Source organism: Scardinius erythrophthalmus (genome assembly GCF_964197995.2).
Source record: "Scardinius erythrophthalmus genome assembly, chromosome: 17".
NCBI classification, from domain to species: domain Eukaryota; kingdom Metazoa; phylum Chordata; class Actinopteri; order Cypriniformes; family Leuciscidae; genus Scardinius; species Scardinius erythrophthalmus.
Genome location: NC_138237.1, coordinates 1,179,789 through 1,205,282, shown reverse-complemented (window position 1 = coordinate 1,205,282; position 25,494 = coordinate 1,179,789). Strand labels below are relative to the sequence as shown.

At 41.3% G+C, this 25,494-nt stretch overlaps 1 protein-coding gene across 10 annotated transcripts in view; it reads right to left on the bottom strand.

Annotated features, from left to right (window-relative positions):
• znf462 (zinc finger protein 462) overlaps positions 1-25,494 on the bottom strand; it is a 59,484-nt gene that overhangs the window by 21,124 nt on the left and 12,866 nt on the right. For 3 of the 10 annotated variants that reach the window (XM_081390629.1, XM_081390636.1, XM_081390637.1), the window contains exons 2-5: positions 11,337-11,593; positions 5,828-11,181; positions 4,260-4,397; positions 410-753 (exon numbers count right to left, since the gene is read on the bottom strand). In XM_081390629.1, the coding sequence (XP_081246755.1) occupies positions 410-753; positions 4,260-4,397; positions 5,828-11,181; positions 11,337-11,562 (6,062 nt within the window). In that variant the 5' untranslated portion in view covers positions 11,563-11,593. Of the gene's footprint in view, positions 1-409; positions 754-4,259; positions 4,398-5,827; positions 11,182-11,336; positions 11,594-11,789; positions 16,707-19,342; positions 24,195-25,494 lie in introns of those variants that run through there. The other 7 variants (XM_081390631.1, XM_081390632.1, XM_081390633.1 and 4 more) reach the window with 7 other exon arrangements.

Sequence of the window (25,494 nt, the reverse complement as noted above, 5' to 3'; positions counted from 1 at the left end):
CAAGGAAAATAAACCACTAATGATAACCAGTGAAAGAAACGTCTCTCTTCAGAAGATCCCTGCTTTAGCGCTGAGACTCTGACAAAACAGCCGTCTCCGACAGGGATCTTGGGAATCAGTGTTTTTTATCCCGGTTCCCGTGTGGCACATGAATGCGGCACTTTCTGGGTCACGGAACATCCAGTCAAGACGGATTTACTCCAGGGAACCAAACAAAGGTCCTGCGCTTCAGACGAGACTAACTGCTCTGTCAGAGTATCTCACAGGAAGTAAATGAGGAGACGAATCTGCATTCTTACGAACGTTTTCCCTCGGGATTCTATGTATTTATCTATTTATCTTTAGTGCTATTTTAGTGCTTTAAACCCAAATGGTGCTGTGCCGGACCTGTGCTGAGACTCGGACTCACTTGTGTCTGAAGGGCGAGGCGAAGTGGCAGAACTGGCAGCTGTATTTGTGGCTTCTGTTGACGAGTGCGACGGCCGAGTGGCTCCTCTCGTGCGAGCGAAGGCCCTGCATGGACATGAACATGCGGTTGCACATCCCACACGGATGACCGGGAAGAGCACGAGGCTTTTCCGGCTCCGGCGGGCCCACGATCGGCCCCGTTTCCACCGGCTCCTCGGTCTCCATGGCGACTGAAGTCTCCGAAGGGTCAGGGGTCACCGTATCCACATCCACATCCTCCACCTCGCCGTTGGATATTCCGGGAACGGGAATGGGATCGGGAACATGCGTCTCTGCTGCTTCCTGCTGTCAGAGAAAATGACTGAAATTAGTCATCCAGTCATATTAAATGAACTCCGCACTACCGGTCGAAAGTCTGCTCACCTTCAGGCTGCATTTATTTAATCAAAAATAGATGTATGATGAAATTGTGAAATATTACAATTCAAAATTGTTTTCTTTGTGAATCTATAGTAAACTGTCGTTTATTCCTGAGATTCCAGTCTTCAGTGTCACATGATCCTTCAGAAATCATTCTAATATGATGATTTGATGCTCAGGAAACATTTATGATTATTATCAGTGTTAAAAAACACTTCATGTGGAAACTGTGATACACAAATTGAAAAGTTTGGGGTTAGTAAGATTTATTAAAAAATAATTATTATTGTATTCAGCAAGGACGCATTAAATTGATCAAAAGTGACAGTATAGACATTTATGTTACAAAAGATTTCTGTTAAAAGTTTCTAAAAAATCATGAAAATAAGCAACAAAAACCAAACCAGCATATTACAATGAGTTTAGAATTAACTTTATCCAGGGCTTGACGTTGACTTTTTTGCTCTCCAGCCACTATGGAAAGTAATTTTCCAAAGTTACAAACCACTCAGCATTTTCACTGGCCACAATTCTGGCATCGATACCATGGGGAACATTTAGATGTTTTTAATATGATCTCATAATTTGGCAGCAGGTTTATTAGGCTGCTGTCGCTTTAAGACCTGACGCACGGATCCAATATACTGTTACACGTGCGTTTTCTTCCTCAACTGTTTACTTTGACTTAATACGTATGTGAATACTCGCCAAAACTGGCATTTTGACATTATGTTGTGTGTATTTGACTGTTTAAGCACAATAAGCAGCGATAATAAGAACTCAATTTAGTACTGAGAGGCATTTTTATGCATGCGCACTTTGGGTGCAAGTGTCAAAAATCTGCAAAAATTTGTAAAATTATCCCACACTAAGATTCAAGGCCTGTAAAAAAATGTTTTATCTTTTTGACAACCCTACATTGTACTTAGTTTATTATTTCAGATGCCTTTTAATTAAAAGACTACAATAAACAAAAGTATATATTATATATAAAATGATTGATAATGTCAAGACCTGAGTCTGACTATATATATATATATATATATATATATATATTTCTTCATTATGTAGTGAAATAAACCTCTACATTGTTTTTGACATGCTTAAGGTTTGTGACATTTGATAATCATGATAAATACATTTGACAGTCTGATATGATACTTCTCTCAGGGCTGAGGCACAGATGATCGTGTTTGATTACGGCCATTAAAGCTCTCTGAGTCTTCCTGCGATATCAGGACATCCCTCTTTCTTAATTTAGAAACGGCCAAGAGGTTCCTGTGTGTTTCTGAGACATCTGCTGTTTTACAGCCCACAGCAAATTCAGCATCTCAGAGAGAGAGAGAGAGAGAGAGAGAGACAGAGAGAGAGAGAGAGAACTGACCCTGCACTTCAGATGCACCTCTGCACCGTCAGCCAATCAGAGCCAAACACACTGAGACAGAGAACTAGATTTGTCAGTGCAAACTAGACGACCGATTTGACCTTTTAATTCCACCATCATGAACCAGAAGTGATAACTGATTTTTAACAACCCATAGTTGAGTCAATATTTTGATTGATAACTGATATTTTTTAACACATAAAGTTAATACACACAAATGCGTGACAATAACTAGAGGCCACAACACAGTGAGGCCAATGTGACATATGGCATATTACTAACTAAAACGTTTAAAGTCACATGAAATGGTTATTTTTTATAGAACATTGCTGTTTATTCTAAATTATTTATTATTATGGTTTTAAATTCATGTTCCTGGTAATCTTGAATCAGAATAAGTTCCTCTTGCAGCATCTCTTCCCTGATGATGTGGGCGGGGCAACCTGTCACTCAAATGAGATCCACCAATAGCAACCATCCAATCATCCAATCAATTCCCCACGGACACAATCAAGCCCCGCCCACATTTGTTCTTGTTCCAGAAGTGTTTTACTCGGATATATGGTACAATAGAGAAGAAAAGACGAGCGCAACTTCCCTTTCATGCCGAGTTTAAAACAGCATACCATTACAAATGAGAAAAAAAGAGTATGTAGTACACTAGCATTCCAGTATTTTCTACATAGTAGCCCAGTGTTTCACAAACTGGGGTTCAAATTGATGAAAAGCTATTCATTAAATCATAAAAATGCTAAATTAAAATAATACAATGACCCTTGGGTCTGTCCTCAGAGTAGCTGTTCTGAGTCTGTGAGCGTGTGTGTGTGTGTGTGTGTGTGTGTGTGTGTGTGTGAGCGTGTGTGTGTGTGTGTGTGTGTGTGAGCGTGAGTGCTGCCCCCTAGTGTCCGGTGTGATTCGGCCCTATCCTGGCCTCTGTCTGCTGATCCTCACTGGGATCCCATTCAAATCCTCCCTGCCAGCGTCCTGGCACTCTCAGTGGAACACTAACACTAAGACGCTTACACGCCACTCTCCACGCCACACCGTCAAGCCCACCTAAATGGCTTTCTCTTCAGAGACGAAGGGTTGCGTTGCCAGTCTCAGGATTCCGCTGCGATAAAGAGACTGGCCTTGGCCGTGTGTAAATGCAGCCCTCTGCACCTTAAACACTGTGAAAGTCCTCATTAAGAAATCCATCACACTCACACTTATTCTTGTATATATTTATACTCCAACCACAAATGCAACTGCATTATCTGATTGAAATTAAAGTAATAAAAAAGATTATGCACTAGTCTTTAAACGGTATTTTGCATACTATGAATTCACAAGCTCACAAGACTTCTGAAATTTCATTTGTCACAGTGCATAACAATTTCAAATCCACTAGTGAAGTCAAAGGCTGAAACACACTTTCCATTCACATAAATGTTAACCGAATATCTTTTAAATAGGCATGTTAACTACCCTACCTAGAGAGCATTTTAAGGCATCATAGATGCGCGTCCAACACAAAGGCGGTTCCAAAAGGTGGATAGCAACATTGTTGCCCTCAAAAAACCTTATTTAGTCCAAGGCAGAATCACATTCAGAAAAGAGCTTTAGAAAAAGAAGAAAATCTTTCATTCTCTATATGCAAAAATGTTTAACTCAAGGCCACAAGATTTAATTACAGGATCAACTTTACGACACGTTCAAGGCTTTCTTCATGAATGCCCACACGGTGAAATAAAACACTTGAGTTTAAGCAGAAGTCATTTTCCGTGTTTCTTCTGCAACATTCAAGGATTTGCCTTTATTTGTCTATTTCATTGAATGTGCATCTGAATTGTAGCAGTTTAACAGTGCAAACAAGAGAAAAAGACCCTTAAGCGGAAGGTCCAAACGGCCTGTGAATGCAGTTGAGAAGACGCTGAAGCCACTTCAGGGAAAAGACTGAATATAGACATTGTGCTGGAGTCTAATAAGACTGAAAATGTAAACAGATGGGAAGTTGAAAATGAACTAATGCAGCTGCTTAAAGCTATCTGATAGATGGTGCTCGTACCTTCACGTGCCCCTCCTTGGCCTCGCCGTACTGCACATGCTTTCTCAGGTGGTTGCAGATGGCCCGAAGGGTGGGGTGGACCTCCACGCAGAAGTTGCACCTGTAGCCGACGGGAGTCTTATCAGGTGTGCCCTCCAGCTATACAGAGAGACAATGACAACAAACTTTACTGATGCAATCTAGTTATTTGAACCACTTGCATCTATAATTAAGCTGTAGTGATGCTGCATGCTTGCAGAGTCTAGTTTTGTTGCTTTGTGCTTGTTTACAAACTCGCTTTTAAAGGGGACATATCATGGAAATCTGACTTTTTCCGTGTTTAAAGGGATACTTCGGCATTTAGCATTAAGCTTTGTATCAGTAGAAAACCTGTAGTATTTTCGAATTACCGTGCTTCCCTCCCTCATATCCCCCTGAGACAAGAGATTTATGTATTTTTTGTCTGGAAAAAATCCTCCGATGACACAAAAATCGCCATTTTGCGTCATCAGAGGACTTTTTGGCCAGAGGCGAGAGACTACAGACAGTAGTAGGCGCTGTCCCGCATGTGTTCAACCCGCCAAAAGAGGGATCTCACTCACAGAATGTACAAATAGTGTCAGTCGTCTTTATTTGGAAGCTAAGCTAGCAGGCTCTTGTTCTGTGGAGAAAGCGGAGTAGTAGAGGTTACCATCCTCTTTTTCCCGGACATGTCCGGCTGTCGAGATTCTCCAAAATGTCCGGGATTCGGCTTTTGCTTTCTGCAGTCGCCATTCATTGTTTGCATGCACACCTTTTGTTTCAGTCTAACTGAATTCATTCCGATTGGTGAATCTGAATGTAGTGTTTACATGAAAGCAAAACAAGTGATCGGTTCATGTGTGCTTTACCATTGCTAATAAAATTCCCGCTCCTCCGTGAGAGATAGCCTTTGAGACCGGTGCGTCTCACAGGTGTCGCTCATCAGTAATCACGCCACCGGCCTCGCGCCGTTCTCCCGCGCCCCTCAGCCTCGTCCTGCTCGCCACAGTAAACATGATGAATGGCGACTGTAGAACGCAAAAGCCGAATCCCGGACATTTTGGGCGATCTCGAAAACCCGGGCAGACTCATCACGGAGACTCACGATAAAACGGCGTCTTTTAAGTTTCGAGTCAACTAGTAGCCTAGCCTAGTTGTTAAACTGCACGCTCTTACCTGTTGGCGTGGCTTGGGAGTGGCCTCGTAGGGCAGCGAAGTAAGTGCATTCTGGGAGTTGTTGTCTTTCATCCACATAAGCCAAAAATAAATTTTCTGGCTTTTCTCAGTCAAGAAGGCTCCAAATTCTAAAATAATTTCACATCTCTTCTACATAAATGACCCATTTTAAATACACATTCATCTTTCCAGAGGTGAAGTATCCCTTTAAGTGCTATAATCAGATCCCCAGTGCATCTACCAACCCAGAAAACGTGAAACTCAGTAACTTTGATTTGGAAAGCCTTTCTCTGTGAAACATACATTTATATTACCATAAGACACCATACATTTATATTACATCTTGTGAAAAGGGGCATAACGTGTCACCTTTAACACATTTCTAGGCTCACCTTATTCTCTGGTTTGGCTTCTGGTGGCTCTGTCGTCCTCTGCTTGCTTTGAAGCTGTTTTCTTCGTTCCAGCCTCATGGCTCTCTTCTGGAAACCCTCATTGTGGTTCATCAGATGGAGGCCGAGTTCTGGAAGGGTCAAGAACTTGATTTCACAGTGGGTGCACTGGTAGAGCTCCGTCCCATCTTCTGCAGGGCTTGGGATGGTGACGAAATCCCACTTGAGTTCCTTGCTGTGGCAGTCGTTGTAATGCATCACCAGTAGCTCTTCCGCGCTGAACGAGAGCTTGAAGCATTTCAGACATTTGAAGGGAAGCCAGTCCACGTCACCTTCAGGCTCCACCTCATCCTTAACTTCAACTATTTCCAACTCCTCCGTGGATGGAGGTTTCTCTGCTTCCTGGGAATAGATCACAGTGAAGTAACGGCCCAGTTTGCTGGAAGGCTGCTTTTTGGGAAAGACTCCGGGGTGGCGCTTTATGTAATGAGAAACGATACTCTTCCTGCTGAAAGCCTGGAAGGAGCAGAGCGAACATTTTCTCCGGTCCACCGCGAGCCTCAGCTCCTCGCTCATCGCTGGAGCCTCTGCTTCTGATGCCAAGGGCACCATCACCTTGTTCGGTTTCTCACTCACTGTCTTGGATGCTGCCAGGCAATGTGTGTAGTAAGCATCGATGTCGTGGCGTTTCTGGTAGTGTGCGGCGAGGCCTTTGCGGATGGGGTTGGTGTAGGCGCAGAGCGCACATTTAAAGACGTTGTTTTTTCCCTCAGGCTGCGCTCTGACATTGTTATGCTTGATACGGTAGTGGCGCGCGATACCCTTCCGGGTGGAGCAGAAGTATTTGCACAGCTGACAATTAAACACAGTGTTATTGTCATTCTTTGCGACTTCGGAAATTGTGATGTCGAAGTCACACATCTCTGAGACTTCGGTCACCCTGTTGCTACTGCATTCAGCAACCGAATCGTCTCTTCTAGCCGGCGACTGCGTGGCGGTTCCTTTGAACATATCTGCAGCCGGTTGGTTATGATATTTCTCATAGTGTATCTTGAGTTTCTCTAAAGTGCCGTGTGTATAAGGGCACATCTTGCAGCGGTACGCACCATAGCCCTGCCTCTGTGTTTTAGATCGCTCATCGCCCTCGCTAGTTAACTCGTGTACGTGCTCAACATCATCAGCAAAGTCCTCAGCCGTGACTTTGATGGAAGGATGTCGTTTCTGGTAGTGTGTGAGAACTCCGTGGATGCGAGAGTTCACGTACGGACAGTGTCTGCACTTGTAAACTGAGCTAGGGTTAATGTCTGCTTCCTGAGCAAAGTCAGCAGCTTTCACTTTCATGCCCGGGTGTTTCTTGCCATAGTGGGTTAGAAGCCCATGAAGACTGTTGTACTCGGACAAGCACACAGTGCACTGGTAAGGGTTGTTTGAGATAGATGAGGTGGCAGACAGAGAGAGATTAGATTGGCGCTCATGTGTTGGGCGAATGACTTCAACTGCAGTCTCTTCCTGCTGGTGAGTATTGAACGGACTGGACGTCGAAACGTGTCCTTTGGCCAGAAGCTTATCAGGTGCTTGGTTCCCCTTGATAATGTCGATGAGGACAGATTCATCACCTTTGATGGCCCAAGGGTGCACCACTTGGTAATGGTTAGTAATGTCCCAGATGGAGCACGCCTCAAAGGCACAATCTCTGCATTGGTAATGCTTCGTTTCAGAGTTCCCCCCCTGTCTGCTCGTGGAAGTATCAGGACCAGCCCACAGCTTGCTGGCCATGTAAGTGTAGTCAACATTGTGCTCAGGGTGGCGTCTTTGGTAATGCATGAGCAGCCCGCTTGGTTCAGCGTGGGAATATATGCACCACTCACAGTGATAACCAGCCTCCAACACACCATCCTGATAAGCCCAGTGTAAGATCGTCATGGCCGTGGCCTTCACAGTAGGATGATCCTTCTTCAAATGCTTCTTCAAGGCGTACACGTAAGGAGACGTGTACACACAGTGTCTACACTTCAAAGATCGCAATGACCTGGATTTGTCTGCTTCAGTAGCTACAGTTGCAGTGGACGTGGAACTTCCCGCGTGGATCATCTGCGCTCTTTCTCTCTGACTCCGGACCACAGCTGTATGTCTACGGACGAGGTCGGCGTTGGCTTTCACGTCCCTGTGCTTCTTCTGGTAGTGAATCAACACTCCCTTCACAGTGCGGTTCCCATAGTCGCAGTGCTGGCAGAAGAACAGCATTTCAGGTTCCCCTTTGTCGGATGCTCCTTTAGTGTTGGAATTACTTGACCCTTCAATCCCGTTGTTGTTGAATTGCTTTAGAAACTGTTTAGGGGGTGCGATCTGTAACTCGTCCATGAGTTTCAGCAGTCCTGGGGTTGGGGGTGCCTGCTTTATGTACTTTGCCGTCACCTTAATCTCTGGATGCCGCTTTTGATAGTGGACCAGAACGCCCACTACAGAGCGGTTGTTGTAGACACAGTGTTTGCAATAATAAACATCTTCATCCAGAGCCACAGGTAGGATGGCGTTCGAAGACTTGGGGGTGCTGGTTAGGCTGTAGGTTGAATTGCTCGACAACTGTGCTCGGTCAACTGATATGACCCGCATTGTCTTCTGTATTCGGAAGTATGAGGCCTTTTGCTCGGGGTGTTTTTTCTGATAATGGACCAGTACTGAGTGCATGTTGGGACTTGAGAAAGAACAGACATCACAGTCATACACCACCACATTACCACCCAGACCTTCTCGAATAACTTCAGCCTCTGTGTTTGCTTCTGGCGTTTTGCAGATGCTTTTGAGAGCTGGACTGGAGGATGATCTGGACCCAGACGAGGTGGAGCTTAAACTCTTCGGCCCAGAATTCAAGATTTCTCTTAGTGTTTGGGACTCAGAAGCACTCTTCTGAGGCTGATCGACCATGTAGCTGGAAAAAATCATGGCATTGTTGATCTTCACTGAAGGGTGCATTCTTTGATAATGGGGCATCAGACTCCGCACATTTGGACTTGTGTAGGAACAGAAACGGCACATATACACCAGATCTGGCTGGTTAAAGTTCAAGACGTTGCTTGCTTCTGGATGGTGCGTCATATAGTGCTGGTGCAGATCATTAAAGTTGTTATATTCGATGAAGCACTCGAGACAACGGAAGACTGCGCTCTGATCCTCTGGGTCCAGGATGTATCTGAAGCTAAACTTGATGTAAGGGTGCATCCTCTGGTAGTGTGTGCTGACACTGCGAGCGGACTTGTTTTGGTACTCACAATGTTTGCAGTAGAACAGGTTCCCGGGTACCTCAGTGTATTCAACATTGTCCTGATACGTCTCCCTGCCATCTTGACTGCTTTGATCTTGGGCATCTTTAGATTCCAAAGAGGCACTATAATTATCTTCATCATCAGAAATGGTTAATTGAACAGGAATGTTTCTTGATCCGAGTTTGGACTGCAGACTGCGCTTTCTTTTCCCAACGCCACGCTCTGTCTGAAGACCTCCAGCATTCCTAACATGCTGAGTGTTGAATGTGTAGTGCTGACTTTGAGCATCAGAGGTTTCTCTCTCTCTGCTTGCTTCTACATCGACGTGATTACCATTCTCCTCCACGTCATCATCCATCTCCTCAAGGTTAATCACATCCTCGTGCTGTTGGCTTTGACTAATCTTGCTCTGGAGATTATTTGCAATTTCATCAATCCTTGTCCGTTTTTTGACAGGAGAGAGATCCAAGGGCAAATCGTTGATGGACTTTCTTGCTGTCTTCCCAATAAGGTGCTTCTTGGTTGAAAATCCAAGGATTGATGTTTGAGTTTTCTGGACAAAGCTTGAGGAGCTGTAGGACTCGGACTCAGAATCTTGCTGCTCATTGGACAAACCCTCTTGACCAGTAACTTGTGTTCCATCACAGTACGAGTGTTTGTGTTGCTGGTGGACACGTAGACCTTTCAGTGTGATGGTGGAGAAGTTACACAGTGAGCACCGATGAGGACCCTGCTGTTCCTCGCCTGCACTGGATTTTTTCCCGTTGATTTTTGAGCTGCTGTTTCCTCCATTCACAGGCTCAGAGCGTTCACCTTGACCATCTAGACCTTCACTGGTTAAGTCCATGGAGTCCCATTCAGAAGACCCACCATGACATTGTTTGTGCGTGTCAAGCTTTAGTGGGTTGGTGCAAAGAAAGGGGCACTTGTCACATTTATACACAGTAGCTTTGCCAGATAAGTGTATGTTCTCTATGTGACGAGAAATACTACGTCGGTGCATGGTCAAGAAGGAGCAGAAAGGGCACTGGAACCTGTTCATGTGTCTTTTGAATGGAACTCCTTTCGTTTCTAGCAGGTCATTATCCTCTTCTGACAGAAGCAGCTTAGTAGAATCCTCAGCTGGCTCCGTGTAATGGGGATCCTCCAAGTCACAGAGTTCATCTTCTGAACTGCTTCTAGAATCATTCAGAATGCTGGCATCTAGATCCATGCCAGACCTAGACATATCTGACATGGTGAAAGTCGATCTCTCTGACAGTATGGAAGATCCTGTGCTGTTAGGTATTTTTGCTGTGAGCTGTGAGTAGTGAAAACTTGATATCCCTGAAGTGGACTTGAGCGATGCATTGCCAGAGGATCCTTTGATTGACGAGGCATTTGTGGAGGAACCTTCATTGCTCGGTAGATCGTTCAGGTTTAAATTGGAGGTTGGAGTGCTTCTCCTAGATGAAGCCGAATCAGACTTGCTGGATCCTGCACTTCCGTCATGCATTTTGGGCTGTTGCAATGATACCATAATCTTCACCATGTTACGGTGTTTCTTCATCATGTGATCGGCTAACTGCTGCCTTTGCAAAGTCTGAAAGCCACACCACTCACAGTTAAAGCTTCCTTTTGACTGGGGTTTGATCATAGATTCCAACACTCGGCGTTCTACATTCCCTGGTGACTCTTCACTCTGTTCTTCGACGGAGGAGGCTTCAGAGTCTAAATCCAGAACTTCTGCTTCGACAGGAGCCGAGTGGCCTGCTGGACCTTCTTTGTGATGCACTTTCTGGTGTTTCAGAATCCGTGCTCTGTGTGGGGATTTATAAGTGCAATACTGGCAGGAAAAGACAGTTCCTACACCATCATAAGTAGTAGCGCTGCAGCTGGCCTGCTTGGAAGTCTTGAGGGATCTCTCATTGCTTGCTTCACCATGGACCTTCCTGGTGTGTTCACTGAGAAGAGAGCTGGATCTGAAGTACCGCACACAGAACTTGCACTGAAAAAATGAAGTTGACGTTTTGCTTGAAGGCTTTGCTGATTGGTTGTGTTTAGCTTGCTTTGAACCGGAGGAGTGCCCTAGGTCTTTGTTTAAGGAGTGGATGCCTGAAACAGGAACAGAGAAAGAAAAACGTTGAGCGCTTCAATTTCACACAAATTAGGATGCCAGAATGACTGTTCTGATGTAGTTTCTTTACTTCTAGAAGACTGCACTCATCATCTATGTCTAGTTCAGGTCGCAATAAGAAATGTTGATATACCTGCGTCCTTTTTCAAGGAGTCATAATCGTGATTGGTCAAGTCTTCCTCGTCCTCTGTTTGGCTGTGGGAGTTTACTGAGTTTGACCTGGACCGTCTGGGAGACTCCTCACCTTCTCCCACTTCTGTGGGCTGTAGGAAGGCCGTGTGGACGTCTTGTATGTGCACCTTGAGCTCATCGTTCGTCTCTGCACGGAAATCACAGCCATCGCACTGCAGCACTTCCATCGCTTAGGACTCCCTGGAAAATCAGGGAAACCTGTTTAGAGACAGAAAGAGAGAAAGGGGTAAGAGTATAAACTTGGAAAGGACATTTTATACCATTGTATTTCACAGAAAAGAGATGAATACAGGATACAACAGAAGAATCTATCTTTTTTTGGAGAGTGGTCAGTCTGCTCCAAGAACAATAGCTGAGGAGGGATTATGGGCTGATTTGTTCCATTTTTTATTACCCAGGGATAAGCCTCAGCTGGAGCATACCAGTGGGCCTTGGTATTTACATCAGCATGTTCCATCAGATTGCATCAAGCCCTTCTGAAATAAGATTGAGTGAATCCGCAGAGGGATGAGGAATGCTCAGGGCTTCAGAGATGCAGTGCAAACACAAAGGATTATGGGGCGGGCTGTCACTTGGAGGTGGCATTATTATGTCCCATGACCTAAGAGCACCCTGCAACTGTGCCAATCAATGAGCTGAAACAAAGTATGATTCAGTCCCTGATCAATACTTTTTCATTAATTCGCACACCGCTGCCAAATTCAGCACATACACATGCTGTCCATGCACAAATCTCTGTTGTGTTTGGGGAAAATTGCAATATTTCATCAGACTGCGGTGAACATTTTCATAAGCCAATAAAACATTTTCACGAAAAACTACAAGCTGAGCCAGAAATTACAGAGTATGTTAGTAACACATGATTTGAATGAAACTAATTCAGCACTGACCTCATGTAAACCATGTAAATAATGATAATATATAAAACAACAACCGCTTCAAAGAGTTATGGTTTTCTTTACAACACTAAGCGTGTCTTCTAGTAAAAGACCATGAAAAGATACAGCGAACGAACATGTTTTTCTTTCATCACGGGTCATTCTCAATGTGATCCTCAATGTGGCAAGGACATGAGTGTTAGCATGAATTCAACAACAGCAATGCATTTTAGCCGCCGTACAGCACTGTACCAGCTCTGCATATCTGAGAGCACTCAACAAAGACCAGAGTGATTCTTCAGCCTTGGCTGGCTCACACATTCTCTGGGTGATTTCTACAAGAAAAGGCCTCAATGTCAGGGCCAGAATTATATGGGTTTAGTGCAATGCTACACATTAGAGGAGGTCTTGAATGCTGTAAAAGCAAACAAAAATAGATTCTACTTGGTTCTTAGTCGCTCCTAAAGTTACAAGGGACATTTTCACTGGGAACTGAGGACGAGATGAGATAAAATAAATCAGTGACGTAACTCTGCATTCACAAAGGGACCAAAATAATGTCAGGGACATGATTTGCGTTTGTTCTTGAAGTAAGACACACAAAAGCATGATCTACAGTTATCATACAACATATGTGTCTTAAAGATGACGCAAAATCAAAATCAACTATTTACTATTTCATTTCACCGTTCTTATTTGGCACAAAATATCAGTGCATACAGTTCCGAAGCAACAAAAATTATTGTTTATGTCAAAAGGTAATATGTTATTACAATTTTACTGTCTTTCTTCTGATGTCACCAATGCCATGTGGGTGGGTAAAAATAACGTGTTTACCCGTTAAAAATTTAACGGGTAAAAATAACGTGTCAAAAACTCTTATTAATATGGAAAAGATGCCTTTTATTGCATGCCGTGGCATCACGTAACATTTGGTTAGGACACAGTGTTAGACAAAAAGCTTCAATGGGGTTCTATATAGAACTCTAGGGTTCTAGACTTAATTTTAAAGAACCTCTTATCCCAAAAGTATCAATGGGGTTCTATATAGAACTCTAAGGTTATTGACTCAATTTTAAAGAGCCTTTATTCCAGAAAGGTTCTATATAAGGAGAAACGTCTTAAATGACTTCATAATACTTTCATGTGTAACATGTTTTTTCAGTTGTTTCTATTGATATGTTTATGAGCTGTTTAAATCATAAAATTTACTTTAAATTAAAAACAAATAGAAGCTAAATCCATAAAATGACCCCACGATTGGAAAAAGTTCGATATATGAAGCGCCTGATGGAACCCTTTAAGATTCTACAGAGTGAAGACTTCACCAACAGAAGAGAAAACAGGTTTCAGGACTGAATGGTTGGAATTCCTGCCGGATGAGACGAGAATAAAGACATCCGAGCCCTCACACCTACATCTTATCACCTGTGGCCTCAAACCGTAAAAGCAGACACTGGTTTCAACCTTCATTCTGAACAACACTGCCAGTGTGTCCCAGGGCAGGTTCGCCCATTGTCTCTCGAGGTCGAGTTTCAGCTCCGCCCAGATCTGTTCCGGCACTCCAGAGGAACTCAGAACAAAAGTTACATCCATATCTGGACAAACCCAGGTAGAGGAGAAAACATAAACGTGAAATTATGAGTCATAAACGACGCAAATTGCACCTAGCAGCCTGTCTGGCGGATCCTAATGGGGTGAAATCTGTGAAGCTTTCATGTGCTTCTGACAGCCACTGAGCGCCACAGATGCTTTGAGCTTCAAGGGCAGCCATTTTAAGAGCAGCAATGTGTGCTGAGGTGTTCAGGCAGAGCGTAACATGGACTCGCAGATCTGATCCTCTCGCTGCCACTGGAGAGCAGCTGACAGAAATATATCTAGCAGATGTAACGCACCCAAAACCTTCAAGCTCAGCAGAACTGCAGGAAGAAAAACCCTTCTCGCGTGCCAGCCTGAGCTCAGCTCGTCACATTTTCAACATCTTGGGATTTAAAACATTGTCACAATGATTCCAGTTCACATTGATATGTGGAAGCGACAAAAAACTCTGTTTTATGAATTTTAAAGGCCAGACAAGTCATTTGGTGTGGTCAAAAGACTCACGCCTGCGCACATATATATTCAAACGCACATACCTATAGACCTTATGTAGCCCCGCCCCTTTTCAGCGCCGCACTCGTTGTCTTTTGACTTCCGGTCTGTATTTTCACAGCAATCTTGCGTATTTATGAATGAACGGCTCGTTTTAAAATCTTCCCGGTCTACTGACATTTGTTAAGTCATCTGCTTTAAACATTACAATCCTCATGATAATTTTCATTAACTTTACATTAAGTAAATCCACATCAAAAGCTAATTACTCCTGGACAGCAGCGCCACAGAAATATACAGAGCGACCGCAAAAACGGAAGGTCAAAGACAATATTCTAAAGATGGCGGCACCCTCGTTTTTGAAGTTTACGCGGAGATGATCACGTTTTCCACAATTTTTCAGCGCTTGCACCTTGGAAACTGTTTCAAAGTTTGCATTCTCGAGCACCAAACATTGCTGTTATGCAAATGAACGGCCATAACACATTAAAAGTTTCTGTTTTCTGTTAGAACGGTGTCGTGTTAGCGGCCGCTAAGTTAATAACTAATGATCGTTGCGACGGAAGTGAATCAATCAAAACTAACTTAATAACTTTATTCTAGATCTGCTGTAAAGCCAAAACAATCTCTGTTACTGTAATCTCCTATTATCACTGTAAAGCCGCTTTAAAACAATCTATATTGTTAAAGCGCTGTATAAATGAGATGACTTGACTTTAAAAAAGACTTTGCATTTTACATCCGGCACCCAAAACTGATTTGCAGTAGGCGTGCGACTGGAGAACGCTGAAGACAGAAACACTTGTTTTAACCTATTAACCGTCAATCCCTCTTTATTATCATAGATCTGAACTTAAATGGCTGTGGTTCATGAACGCTCTGGAATAGAAACCTACGGCTGGTCTTTTTAAAGAGACACTCAGCAGATTATTTCAGAAGTGAAAGCGCTTACAGAAGTTACAGAAGTTTACTGTAAAGCAAAATTACATTTGATTTATACATTACAATTTGGCCTCTAGAATCGCTAGAAAATCTTGTTCCAAATTTGAAGTTAACGTCACAAAAATTGAGCCACTTCAATGAAATGTGAGTATTTAAGCTTTCGAATGTTATTTTGGTTATTTTAACAATAGTTATTTATATCTTTTGCTTGTGGAAACATCTCCAAGATGCTTCAACAACCTCCCTGCAAACTCCTAGAAATAATGCACAGATATTCTCGGGACAAACCAATTATTGGTTTTATTCAGTTATAAAAGTTCTTACTTTTCAGCCGTTTCTAAAACCTGCAGGTCATTTGTTCCAAGAAACCCTGGAGAAGTTTCCCACTCGCACACTAAAGAAAAAGATGTAAATAACCATCTTAAATGTGAAGCATCTCATGTGCCTGTGCCAAGCGTCAAGAATCGAACCCATGATCTTGGTGTTGCAAGCTCCACCAGTTTTCATGTGTTGACGCTCCATTGCGCTGCTTTTCCATCGGTTTTCCATGTAAACACACACTAGACGGATGTCTTTGACTCTTGCGCTTTTATCTTTTGCAGCGTCTCACGCTTGACAAGATGTTCAACTTACTGAACTAACCTGAACCCTAACCGTCTAGTAATAGTAATACTCTAATGAGAGTCAGTTGACATAAGTAACTTGTAGTTAGTAGAATGACTGAAAGAAGTTAAACTTTTAAAAACACATCTTTTTCGCACTCACTGTACAGACTATGATCAATAAGTCACGGAAACCTATGTTTTTTCTATTAATTTAATTCATGCAACCAATTTCAATGTTATTAAGATATGCAAGATTCAACAGCCAATTTGGTTGAACTTAATTTAATGCAGCAACTGAACTTAAAATCAAGTTTTAATGTTGTTTATGTGTCTATGTGGTGTTTTTAATATGCTTTAAGACTAACCTTGTGTAAATTCATAATTCTCATTGGCTCATTTGCATATTCATAGAACGGCGCATACTAAATGAGGTAAGGGTGTCGACTGTCGAGTTACATTCAAGATATTTTAAGGCATGAAGATATTTTTGCAAGGAAAAAATGCTTAAATATGTAATTTTGGTGATCAAAGATGAGTTTTAAGGGATAAAATGATTGACTACAGGGGGCCTTTAAGTTTAGTTGCATCAGGTGGATATTTCTGCATCTTGCATTTTTCAATGCAAAAAAGCACGTTCTGTGTGAACCACACACACAGGACAGAGATAGAAGGACTCTCATGTCCTCAAAACAAGCTTAGAGGAACTAAAGCTTCACAAGGGGGACTAAAAATGCAAAGCATGCCTGAACTTCCCTCTTTCAGAGCTCAGAAAACATCTGCAGCCCTGCGGTGAGAACCAAGACCTGGGAAAACCCGGGAGCGGCGACCCGGACACCTTCAAGACCTTTCTATCCCAATGCAAACGTCTAACTCCACGGAGTCCAAAGTCTACGGTCGTTTGTTAATCACCAACGCAGCAGCCCCCCCCCCCCCCAAAGAATTAATCTTAACATTAGGCTTAATCTTAATGATCCAACATTAAGCTGATTAGAAGTACAGGGGTTTTGTCCTTAACCGTCGGTCCACCATCTCACACAACAGAGAGAGAGAGAGAGAGAGATAGAGAGAGAGAGAGAGAGAGAGAGAGAGAGAGAGAGAGAGAGAGAGAGAGAGAGAGAGAGAGAGAGAGAGAGAGAGAGAGAGAGAGAAACATGTTAAAACCAAACCAGAATCTAGTCTTAATATTAAACTGGATTATTACAAATAGATATAGTTACAAATTATGTAGCCACTTGAGGACTGTTAATTTGCTCATTGATTTATTTCATAGCTCAGATGAATGTGTGTGAGCTTCATTGAAGTGTCATCTTATGTTCCCCAGTGGTCAAGTTTGGAATAATTCATATTTTTAAATATTTCTGAAAGTTTCTTCTGCAGTTATGAGCTCAAAATACAGTAAAAATTGTGAGATATTATTACAGTGTAAATCAGCTGTTTTCTATGTGAATATATAGTAAAGTGTAATTTACTCCTGTGATCAAAGCTGAGTTTACTCCAGTCTTCAGTGTCACATGATCCTTCAGAAATCACTCTAATATGATGATTTTGACACATTTCTGATTATTACCAATCATATTTTTGTGTCAATTGTGATACATTTTATTTTGCAGGATTCGTAGATGAATAGAAAGTTCAAATGAACAGCATTTATTTGGAAAAATAATCGTTTGTAACATTATTAATGTCTTTACTGTCACTTCTGATCAATTGAGTGCGTACCCCAAACTTTTGAATGGTAATGTATCTCAGTTTCCACAAAAATATGAACAGTTTTCAACTCTGATAATAATCATAAATGTTTCTTGATCATCAAATCCTCATATTAGAGTGATTTCTGAAGGATCATGTGACACTGAAGACTGGAGTAATGATGCTGAACATTCAGCTTTGATCACAGGAATAAATTACACTTTACTATATATTCACATAGAAAACAGCTGATTTACACTGGAATAATATTTCACAATTTTTACTGTATTTTTGATTAAATAAACGCAGACTTGATGAGCAGAAGAGACTTCTTTTAAGAATGAACATGGACAGCACAGCAGCAGATATTATATTATATATTTCAGTCGGGATCTTGGAGACATCATTAGGGTTAGTGAGTATCAACTCCGTCACCGACACGTTTCTGGTCTTTCCACAGTCTGGAGACTGAGGAGCTGAAGATCAGGTTCTCAGACGGGTGGAACGGGATCTTCAGCGTGTGGTTTGGACGCATCTCAGCGGGTTATATAAACTCATGGAACACGTTATGTAAAACACACAACAAATTTCTGCCACATAAACGTCACAGGAAGAGTCACTAGAGATGTCTACGGTTCTGGTGCTTCAATACCAGGTTGATCCTAAAACAAAACTTAAGAGGAGGAGCAGAAAACCAATTTGGTTTGTACATATCTTTATAAATAAAGAAGCATATTAGCAGGCCTCAATGGTCTCCTCAACAATCTGCCGTTTGAGACACTATTTATCATCAGAAAACTTAAAGTCCGACTGTAATCAATAATCGTACCAATCGTATCAAACTGACATTTTTCCTGTTTTTTCCTCGAAAAATGCCTTACCATATCTTGAAAGTAACTCGACACCCTTTCCTCACTTAGTATGCGCGGTTCTATGAATATGCAAATGAGCCCCGCCTCCACTCACTCACTCAGCTCAGAGATCCACTGGTTGACGATCACACGTTGATCTGATTGGTTACAAGGTAGTTTGTGACGTCAGAAACACCAGCGATTTCAAAGCGTGTTTTTGAGACTGTCTTTGGTTCACTGCAGTTTTAAGGAGGAAATACTCAGCAATGGAGTCGACTTATGAATTTACACATGGTTTGTACACTAAAAACACCAAATAGACGTGTAAACAACATTAAAAGCTGGATTTTCTCCCCGGGGGAACTTTAAAGCAGATTATTGCAGAACTGAAAGCACTTCGAGAAATGAAAGTGTGGGGAAAAAACGTAAACTCTACGGTTCTTGACTCAATTTTTAAAGAACACTTTAAGCCAAAAAGGTTTTATAAGGAGAAACGTCTTCAACGATTGCTTGTAAAACGAAGCAATGATGGAAGGTTCTGTGAACTCTTCTGAGATCACGGTTCTGCTCCACTAATGTCACATGCTGACCAGTTTCCTGAAGAAGACTTCCTGAAGCATGCTTTGAGAGTTATTTCTGGTTGAATTGGGAACGGTGCCCTTAAGGTTACGCAAGCGACCAAAATAACCCTGGACTGAGGGCTTGAACAAACCCACCAGCACTCTTGAGTCTCTCTGAACGCTGATGGTGTCACACAAAGCTTGAGATCATGAGAGGCCAGAGAAGAAGAGGAAACTCAGCCAGACATTCAGTTTCATACGTGCCGAGCAAAAAACACACATCTCAAACACATGTTCTTCATTACAGCAGGACAGGCCGAGCTCTGCAAACCTCTAGTTCCTCAAAGCGCTCGGTCATGCGGCGTCTGGTGAATGGGGAAGTCTCAGATGATTCTCATGATAAAGCTCAGTTTGCACTGAAGATCTGGCCGATGAGATCAGAGATCGAGCGCAAACTGGTTCCTGTTCTCACTGGAGTTTCCTGATAAACTGGATTGAGAAAATGCCAGCGAGTGGCACATTACTGGTCTCTCCAACCGTTTTCAACATCAGGTCTAAAAAAAAAAGAGCCTTTCATTTATATTTATCATGTATAACATTCTCTTCATTATGAAAGCTTCTCTCAAAGGTTGCATTCCCAATATCAATTAGAATAATTGCAAATTATGTTCATGCTTTTCAATTGAAACAACGATTGCAGGAGCATTTATAGTCGAGTATACGTTTGGATGCATCGCAAATATAGATTATGCTTAATAATTTTACCCCTTAAAACTCATCTTTGATCATCAAAATGACATATTTAAGCGTTTTTCCTCGAAAAATGCCTTAAAAAATATCTTGAATGTAACTCGACATTTAGTCTCATTTAGTATGCGTGGTTCTATGAATATGCAAATGAGCCCCGCCTCCACTCACTCGCTCAGCTCAGAGATCCACTGGTTGACGATCACACGTTGATCTGATTGGTTACAAGGTAGTTTGTGACGTCAGAAACACCAGCGATTTCAAAGCGTGTTTTAGGTTCACTGCAGTTTTAAGGAGGAAATACTCAGCAATGCTGTCGACTTATGAATTTACACATGCTTTGTACACTAAAAACACCACATAGACGTATAAACAACATTAAAAGCTTCACATAACGCTGACTATTTCCCAACGTTCATATCAACAGATGTGAGATCTTCTGGACTGATGTGCTCATAATCTTCTTCCTCCATCTAAATCATTGGCTTTTATGTTTCAAAGCAAATCCCTTCCAGGAAGCATATGGCAGCAGAAATAGGTCAGCCATTAACAAACCTACATGAAGCTTCTGAGACGCATCCAACACAAGCCGTTCCCAAGAGCAGATTTAAGACCCGCTAACCTCTTCTGCAAAAAACACCAGTGTTATTCTCGTTCTCAACCGGCCATGAAGAACAGAAGGAGAGTGACAACCGACCTCTCCCTGCGCTTCCCCCGAGACACACTATCCCTTATAAAACACACAGTAACACTAGACTGACATACAAGCAATATCACACGAGCAAGACGATCCAGAAAACAGCTTTTATACAACATCTCAATGAACAAGCTGATACTGAGTGACTTATGTTTTAGACATATTACAGTTTGTCTAGATTCTGAACCAATTAGTGATTTTGAATCATCTCTGAATGAATCACTGTTGTTGAACAAATCAGATTCAACGAGACACTCAATGACAGCCCACTGATTTTTTTTTTCATAAATGACTCATTCATAATGACTCAATGACTCATTCATAAAGACAGTCGCTTTTTTCTTTTCTGAAAAAATCCATTTTGAACAAATCGTTCAAATAAATGATTCAATAACTCATCCATTAAGATTCAATGACTCATACTGAATGAATCAGAGTGAGTCATTGAATCTAAATGATTCAATGACTCATTCCGAAAAAGAATCAGGCTACGTCCAAAAGCGCATACTCTCAATTCAATTCAATTCAAATCAAAACTTTATTGTTTATCCCCACAGGGGTAGAAAATTGTCTTTAGACAAAGGCTCAACAAACAACACAACAACAACACATAACAACACATACTCTTGAAGAGGTACTTATTTTGAATAAGTAATTACTTCACAAAAGTACGTAGTATGAATGTAATCCGGACATTACTACATTTGTACAGCATACATTGCCAGCTTCAGTGGCATCGCTTCATAAGTCCTCTCCCGTCGCCTCATGGGATAGTAAAGTGTCCATCATATGTGCACTTCAGTATTTGGCAGAGAACTTATTCGCTTATTCTGTTTTTCACCTACTATATAGCCTCAGTTTTAATGATTCAATGAATCATTCATAAAGACTGTCACTTGTTTCCTTCCTGAGTTTGAATGAGTGATTCAATGACTCACTTGTGACAGCCACTTGTTTCGTATCTCAATGAATCAGTGTTTTTGAACAAATTGACTCAATGAATGATTTAATGATTCAGTTGCTTAATTCCTAAATGAATCAGTGTTTTGAACGAATCGGTTGACTGGATGATTCAGTGAGTCACTCTGGCATAACAATGCAGCCTGCAGAAAGAGTCACTTGCACACACCGTAACAATGGCAAAGATGCACACAAAATAGACAAATTTAAATGTCACATGCAATTCGCTAAAATGATATGCTCTAGTATAAAAATATAATCTCTATGCCCTAAAACAAATGTTTTTATGAAGACTTTAGCCCTGTGCTAACTTTAATATTAATAAGTATTTAAAAAGATAGTTGCAACTTCAACTACTCGACAGCGCTGAACTCTTACTTCTCTAACCAAGAAGATCAAGAACCGAGAGAAGAACCGAAAACATCATCAAATCTCCAAGTATTATTTTCAGAGCACAGCTAAATGTTTTGTTCTTATACAACTTTTCCACCAGCATTAATAATTCCATACATTTCAACTATGATCTATCTATCTAATGATCAGATTAAAGTGATGAATATTTCTAAAAATGGAAGAACTTTCCTAGTTCAATGATCAAAATATCAATGAAATCCCATCTATAGATTTAAAAAAGGGAACAATCCATAAAAAAATGTTTTTTTTAAATTGTTGTGGGTTCCATATACTATTATAATAATGAATAATTATGATGATGTCTTGCAGGTCAATAAATATTAATTCAGCAAAGCCCAGGAGTGTTCCCAGAGAGCCTGATGTCACGAGCGGAGGAACACACTGATGTTCATCTGAGGAAGTGCTGTGGTCGAGGAGTCTCATCGCTCCACTGCTCCTGACTGAATTATCTCCCGCATCAGCGCTAGCGACTCCATTTCACTCGCGCGCGCGTCAAGGCTAATGCTGACACTGGTCATCCACCATTTTGTGCTCCTCAAGGCATCGGCAGCAGATCTTCCTGACTCTCAAACCCTGCTGGCCTTTTCACACACACACATGCATTCACACAGAATGTTCTGATCTAATATGACCTCTGACCTGTAATGCCTGAATCATAATCATAATCATAATCATACACTGTTGGCCAGAGGAGAACTGAGACTGAGTCTGGTTTCTCACGAGGGTTTCCTCCATTCTGTCACTGATGGAGTTTTGGTTCCTGTCGCCTTTGGCTTTTGACATTTAATTTAATATTCAGCAATATTATTGATCTCCTGCACTGACACCATTATATGAGAACTGAGCTGGACTTTCTCCAGAGCGGATATATATATATATAAATGAACTAAATTAATGACTTTTTTACAACAGCAATGAAGCATCACTGAACTGACTTAAGCTGGACTGAGACGCTATTCTCTTCTGGAAACTTCTTTACTGCATTATTCTCCTGTTATCTCTGTAAAGCTGCTCTGAAACGATCTATAATGTTAAAAGCGCTGTATAAGTAAAGGAGACTTGACTTGACTTGCATTCACACATGAGAGCAAACACTGCACAGCTTCCTCCAGCGAAAGCAAAACTAACACCAGCACGATCCTCTTAATCACACAGGAGATCTCTTTAATATCAGCAGCAGAATCTACAGTCTCAAACTGTGTCTGCAATCGAGAGACAAACATCTCCTGATGAACTCTGCCTTCACAACATTTAAGCTAATACCGGAGTGAAACGCCATTAGCCTTTGGAGCAACACTGGAAAATATCAATAATCAACTTCACGAAATAACTCAAACATCATAAAAATTGGTTTTACTCAGAAACTGCGGTAATACTTTACAGTAAGGTTCATTAGTTAACATGAACTAAGAATGAACAATATTTCTTCTACATTTATTAATCTTAGTTGATATTAATTTCAACATTTACTAATACGTTATTAAAATCAAAGGTTGTATTTGTTAGCATTAGTTAATACACTTTTTATTAACTAACATTAACAAAGATTAATAAATACTGTAACAAATGTGTTGCTCATGGTTAGTTCATGTAAGTTAATACATTAATGAACCTTATTGTAAAGTGTTACTGAAATTGCTAGTAAATATCACAAATAAGTGCAATGAAATCACATTAAGCATTGGAAATTGTACTTAAAATGTAAAATGTACTCCAATAACTTTCAAAAAAGGATATTTCAGTGTATTTGATCAGATCCACATGTGTGCTTCATGTAAAACCACAATGCGAGTCTCATATCTGCGCAGAAACGCATCAAATAAATGTCTTGCGATCAAAAACGCTACTTTACACTCATACGGCGAGTCTTCGACACAATCTCAGCTCTGCATTATTTAAAGAGACATATTTCATCCGTCCTGAGCTTCACTAATTGCCGGCCTCAGGCGTGGGAACGTTTTATCTAATGATGATGGATGAAACTCTCGGAGATGCTTCACTCAACGAGGTCACGCTTTCCTGAACGTAGAGATATCTCCAAACCCAAATCTTCTTCAAGGACTCGAGTCTCGTTTCTGCATATGCAAACATGGACGGCCGTGATTGGTCACGAGAGAAACACATCTACCAATGGCATGATGCATTTTTTGTCCTTTACATTTAAAACAAAAGCATGAAAACTAATGAGATTCCAGAGCTGTCGTGGAGAAGAATATCAGTGTTAAACTATCATGCTTTGGTTTATTCTGCCGAACACAAAAGAAGATATTTCGAAGAATGCTTCAATTGTTTTTGAACATTGAACAACCAAAACACTGCAACATTTCTGAAGAGTTTGTTCTGTGTTCCTCTGAATGAAGTGAGGCTGAGAGGCTTGAAAGACGCGGAGGGAGTAAATGATGACAGAATGATCATTTTTGTCTGAACTATTCTTATAAATAGTTTAATAATCTCAAGTACACAATCTCAAAAGTAAATAAAGTCTAACGGTTGGTATCGATTCATCTACTGTGCAGAGGAATTAAACTTTCAGAGTTATGATGAGATATCTAGAATCCACATATTCTCTCATATGGAAAAGACAAAGATAACACTACACTACAATACACACTACACTACAATACACACTACACTACACACTACACTATAATACACTATACACTGCACTACACTACACTACACTACACTATACTACACTATACACTGCACTACACTACACTCCACTATACTACACACTACACTACACTACACTACACACTACACTACACTACACTACACTACACACTACACTACACTACACTACACTACACTACACACTACACTACACTACACTACACACTACACTACACTACACTACCACACTACACTACACTACACTACACTACACACTACACTACACTACACACTACACTACACTACACTACACTACACTACACACTACACTACACTACACACTACACTATACTACACTATACACTGCACTACACTACACTACACTATACACTGCACTACACTACACTGCACTACACTACACTGCACTACACTACACTATACACTGCACTACACTACACTCCACTATACTACACTATACTACACTATATACAACACTCCACTACACTACACTACAGTACACTACACTACACTACACTACACTACACTACACTATACACTGCACTACACTCCACTATACTACACTACACTACACTACACTACACTATACTACACTACACTCCACTATACTACACTATACATTGCACTACACTACACTCCACTATACTACACTATACTACACTATATACAACACTCCACTACACTACACTACACTACACTACACTACACTATACACTGCACTACACTACACTCCACTATACTACACTACACTACACTATACTACACTACACTCCACTATACTACACTATACATTGCACTACACTACACTCCACTATACTACACTATACTACACTATATACAACACTCCACTCCACTACACTACACTACACTACACTATACACTGCACTACACTACACTCCACTATACTACACTACACTACACTACACTACACTATACACTGCACTACACTACACTCCACTATACTACACTACACTATACTCCACTATACTCCACTATACTACACTATACTCCACTATACTACGATACACTACACT